We start from the raw sequence: 5500 nt of genomic DNA, 5'->3' as shown, positions 1-5500 counted from the left end.
AGTGCTCCCCACTACCTAGTGTGACTAGGACGGCCGTAAGGCTGCAGGGAATAATACCATATCGAGGCTTGGTATAAAGGCTTGAGATGCGATCTAACGGTGGTTTTCAGCAGGCCACTGAGCTCGAGTGTGAAATACACTCAGCTACTCCAAGAGTAAACAAGCAGTCTAGGTCCGTGCTATCAAAAATTGCCAGAGGTTGTTTAAATGTAAAAAAGCTTTAAAGAAATTGATTTGATAAAACCAGTTGTTTTCATTGTGTATCTTCTAAGTGTTTCAGTCCTACACAGAGACCAAAAGACAGGCAACGTCAGCTGCAATCAAACGGCTTATCTAGTGAAAGTGATAAGGTATTCCGGGTAAGCTTGAATGTCATTAAATATGATGAACATGGAGGGCTGCTTCACATTATCCGTTGAACTGTCAAACAGATCTATAGAGTTACTGGTGTTTTTTGCTGCTGGAGTAATAGCTCCTCTAACCCCCTGAGAATATTCTCCCACAAGGACTCGAGCCAAGTACATGTACTTCTTCCCGTTTGCATCTGGTTTCGAGTACATGTCGTTGGCGGAATAGCTGGCGTCAACAGCAAAGTACGTCCCATTGCCAAAGTTTGCAGCTGTAATCAAAAAGCAAACGTTTGTGAGGGTTTGATTAACAGCAGTCACTAATTGCAAACTGCCACCTTCATACCCTGTGAATCTCTTGACAATTTTGCCTTTTATTTGCAACAGGCAGACATAACTAAACCAACTGCTCTGCAAACAAGACAGGGCTATACAGATGGCAAGGCAAATCCCTCCCAGCCCTACTCAGGAAAACAAGACTTGGTTTGAAATTCACATTACCGTGCATCCCAGCATAGCTCCGGTTAAATCCGTTGTTGTTAACCTTCATTAGCGACTCATAACTTGTCCCGTGGAACAGGAGCCGCTCATTATTTCTGTTGCCATTTTTGTTATCCATTTCACGCTTTTTTATTTGGTAGGCCTTCCAAAGATACGGGTTCTGTATCCTTTCAATCTGCAAAGTTTGGAAGCAAGACAGAAAGAAAGTACGTTGCGGCTGTGAAAAACATCAGTGTATCAACAACTCGACCTGCTTCCATGATTCTCCTCCTAGCTCCAGGGCACGTAACACCAGACCATGAAATAAATTGGTCAAATCAGTACAAGTTTTGGCAGGAGCGACAGCAGAACCAACACATGAAAGAAACACTCAATGGGCAACAGTAAAGGAGAGCTTCCCAGGTTTCTGGGGCAGAGATGACACCTGGAGAGCACACGTGGCTTCAGCAGGCAGATGCTGCGCTCGACCATAGCCAAACAAGTTAAAGAGCGAGCAACGCCCTTGGTGCCGACGGAGCGATTGCTTAAGACTTGTTCCAAATGTCTCAACTGCATCACTGAACTGACTGAAGTTAGCGACAGCCATAGAGACTTCTCCAACTTCAGAAATACCCATGGAACTCATTTTCCCATTGCTATTAGTATTCTTCATCACTTCCTATCAAAGTATTTACGCTCAGAAATGCTGATACACTTTTTTTACCTTTTCAACTTTAAATGACGGACAGGTCTTCTGAAAACTTTCCTGCACATCTCTGTACTCTCTTGTTTCTGGTCTCAGTTCCACTAGTTTGAGTCGCTGGTTTTGCATATCATCCCACGTTGGAGGGAGTGCTGTTGACTCTTGATCTGCAGAAGAAACATCCCAAAATCCTCAGCTTAAAATGAAATATGCCCTGCTACCACCCCTCCTGAAGGCCCACACGTACAGCTTATCACTAGTGCCTACTGATCTTTGTCAGCCAAGAGTATTCCGTGGGTCTGTTACCAGAGGCTGAGGGTGGTGCAGTCTTTGGTTGGCCACTGCACTGTGCCTGAATTGGTAGTTCCTAGACAAATCTGTCTACAGAGGAAGAGGGATCCTGTGCAACACCTTTTACTGGCAGCCTTCCCTGCAAATAAAGTTTTCAAGGATATGGAGCAAATGCAGATTTACTGAGTAGTTAAATCTCATCAGATAGGAGATTAGGAGCAAAGCATCTGAACAAGGAGTTTTCCAGTTAGAAATTCCAAGAATACACTCTCCCTCCGTAAAGCAGAAGTCTTCCCTTCCTTCCCTTCTCTCATTTCAAGGGAGACCTAGTGTCCAGCTGCATCGTCTGATGCACATGCTGCAGACCCCCAGCCCTATAGGATCCCTCAATTACAAGTGACACTTTGTACTAAGAGAATAAAAAAATAAAAATCTGAAAATACGTGTGGGAAGCATTACGAAGGCCCTGGAGCTGCGCAGCTCCTTAAACCTATCCACTTTCACTTTCGTGTGTTAAGCGGACAAAACATAGTTCTCCTTAAGATATAAAATGGGCCCCTGTAAAACTGAGTCTCAGCAGGACAAAGAAAAACAATACACTGGGGAAAATCCTGTATGGGTAAGTAAGAAAGAGGTAGCTCCTTATATTGTGGGGGACCAGAAGGAAATGGAAGAGGGAGCATCTCAAGAACAGAAACGAGCTGACATCTAGAATGACAACTGCTACAAACACCTAATTATTGCCAGTGAGTCTGTGAAGAACTTCAGAACACATTACCTACATTTCCAAAAATTCTGAATAACTGCAGGATTCTTTTATTTTCATTTCCCAAATCAGTTCCTGTCTACATTCTCCAGAAACGGACCTGCACAAAGCTCCCAGCAATATTTTGCATATTCTTACCGTTCTTACTCTTAACAAGGGTGGACGCAACCTGGTTTTAACACGGGAGCATTAGCCTGTCAAGGTGCTTTTACTTACCCTCAGATTTATCGATACGCATGATGGGTGTTCTCTTTCCTTGGTCATCCAGAATCCATCTAGCTTCTGCATGCGCTGTGTATTTTTTCTGATCTATGGTGATCGAAATAGTTTTCTGCTTTCCCACGAGAGCATTTTCCAAGTGCATATTTGTGAGACTGTCGAAGGGCACATACGAGTCATTTTTAAAATACTTCCACTCAACTAAGCTTTGTAAAAGTTCTGCCTTGATCTCTTCATTTTTAGCAGCTTTTACCCTGTGGATCATTTCTTGGACAGCTGAATAAGCGATCCAGACATCTTTCGCAACACCTGAAAGTCGAATAGAGGTACCACCCAAATGAAGAGCAATTTCTAATTTCTTTTGTAGGTTATGCAGTTCCTGTCTCTCCGCTTCACCGAAATGAATGATGGACTCATCTATGATTTCTTTTCGAAACTGTTCCTTTAAAATTGCACTTTTCAACCAGCTTTCCACTTCTTCCACTTTCTTCTGGTTTGCACCACAAATCTGCACAACAGCCAGGTCAATCTTCTTTTCCAAAACAGTTTCGTTTTTTTGCTTTGGGGGAGTTTTCTCGGAGCTCCAGAATGCTACATTGAAATACACGAATGCTGTGATTAATTTTAACCATTATCAGCTAGTGCTAAACAAACTGATGTATAACCAGTATTTGAGAGCTTACATTTTATCTTGGAAAAGAATGATTTGGCTGTTGTTTTAGCAGGACTTTCTCTTTTCTCCATGCTTCTACAGAACACGCTCAGCAGATGTGGCTGAAAGATGACAACTTTAACAGTTTTCACAGACGGAGCAGAGTTACTTCTTGCAAAGTCAGCTACTGCATCTATCATGTCATCCGCTACTACAGCTGGATCACGGCCCGCCTCACCTGAAACAAGTTATAAACATTTTGCTTTTAAGAAGTGTTAGTAACTCTTACAAATAGTTAAAACATCTTTCAAAGAACAGTTACGAACATAACCACAATCACTTGGATCATAAACAGGTCAGAAATAACTTCAGGCTGGCAATTAGGAAAGGTTTCTATTTATCAGGAAAAGGAGGTTCAAGCAAGGGGGGGAAAAAAAAAAAAAAAAATCAAAGTTTACTTTTGTTGACACAGTGACTCATCAGGTTACGATGTAGATGACATTGCCTGGTTACCTAACAGGCCATAGGCCTAATGCTCAATGGCCCAGTAGCCAGCTCTTTGCTCAAAAAACAAGTCCAGTTTTAGTTATACAAGAGGTCCTGTGTGCACGGCGCCCAGTTCTCGATTCTCTTGACTAGGGATTTCTACTGAACTAATTGAAAATAATAAGAGCAGAAAAAAGGGCAAACCAGCCTTTTCAACAGGTTCACATTCCATCCGTATCCACCCTACTCGTGTGGCTGCTGGCCAGAGTTGAATCACCCACTGATTTCAGCAATGGAGAAACAGCCCCCTGGATACTCTCCGATGAGCTGCCCACATCTATCAGGCTGCTGTGACAAGGATATATGGTTCTCCAAGAAGTATGGACATACCTTTGGACCCCTGTTAGCAAGGAAGTGTTGGCTCCAAGCCTCAAACTCTTTCCACAGTCCCTGAATGCAAGGGATAAAGCTTTCCAGGTCCTCCTAAGTTTCTAACAACGGTTTTAAAGCCTACAGTTTCTGAATATATTTTCACCAAAGAATAACCTCCAGATAAATCAAGCTCATTTCTTGAGCCCTGAGAGCAGCACAATCACAGGCACCGAACCCATTTCAAGAGGAAGACACAGACCTGTTCCAACTGCTGGAAAGGCGACAGAGGTGTACTGCTGTAATTCACACTCCTGAAGCACTTTGGAGACTAGTGCCTTGATATCATCTTGGGCAACAAAGTGAATTATTTTTTTGCATGGCAAGCTTCCTGCTTGGGTGGTGATATAGCTCTTCTTAAGCTGTGAGGCTGAAACATAAGTAGAACGTGATCAGTCAACAACTATCCACAATACAGATGTGTACTAATCCTCATTAGGAGGTAAAAAATAATTATGAATATGCCCCAGGATAAGCTTCAAGCCTCCTTCCACAAACTGTGCAACACCCTCTCTCTATTTTCACTTTCAAGGCACAAGGATTCATTTCACATTTGTAAAATATTTGCCTCGTTTGGCACATAAATTGCCTCTAATTCAGTTTTACTGGAATATGTTCTGAGTTTGGCTGAGATTTTATCATCTCAACTTTTAACTGAGAAGTTTAATTTTCTTCCTGGTAGCTGGTGCTGTGATTTGGGTTTAGCGTGAGAATAATGTTGGTAACGCACTGATGGTTTAGTTGTCGCTCAGCAGTGCTCATCCCAAGTCAAAGATGTTCCAGTTTCCCATGTTCTGCCAGCAAGCAGGTGCACAAGAACCTGGGAGGGAGCACAGCCAGGACGGCTGACCTTAAGGAGCCAAAGGGATATTGCATACCATAAACCATTATGGTCAGTATATAAACTGGGGGGACTTGGCTGGGAGGAGGGGACTGCTGCTCGGGGACTGTCTGGGTATCATTCAGCTGGTGATGAGCAATTGCACTGCGCATCCCTTGTCTCTCTTGGGTCTCTCTTTTTGTTATACTCATTTTCATTACAATTATAATTATTATATCTTTAGTTATTATACTGTTCTTCTCTCAACCTGCGAGTTTGACTTCCACCCCCCCCCCACTTCCACTTC

At 42.9% G+C, this 5500-nt stretch overlaps 1 protein-coding gene across 1 annotated transcript in view; it reads right to left on the bottom strand.

Annotated features, from left to right (window-relative positions):
• Positions 1-329: 329 nt before the first annotated feature.
• The window catches only part of LOC104492658 (poly [ADP-ribose] polymerase 14-like), a 15570-nt gene continuing 10399 nt past the window's right edge, over positions 330-5500 (bottom strand). The window contains exons 10-15 of the mRNA XM_010135240.1: positions 4576-4743; positions 3490-3696; positions 2804-3397; positions 1552-1697; positions 849-1023; positions 330-619 (exon numbers count right to left, since the gene is read on the bottom strand). Of these exons, the coding sequence (XP_010133542.1) occupies positions 330-619; positions 849-1023; positions 1552-1697; positions 2804-3397; positions 3490-3696; positions 4576-4743 (1580 nt within the window). The remainder of the gene's footprint in view (positions 620-848; positions 1024-1551; positions 1698-2803; positions 3398-3489; positions 3697-4575; positions 4744-5500) is intronic.

The sequence above is a fragment of the Buceros rhinoceros genome, unplaced genomic scaffold (assembly GCF_000710305.1).
Source record: "Buceros rhinoceros silvestris isolate BGI_N320 unplaced genomic scaffold, ASM71030v1 scaffold33654, whole genome shotgun sequence".
Lineage (NCBI taxonomy): Eukaryota > Metazoa > Chordata > Aves > Bucerotiformes > Bucerotidae > Buceros > Buceros rhinoceros.
Note: the sequence above shows the minus strand (reverse complement) of the source record. Positions and strands in the feature narration are given on the sequence as shown.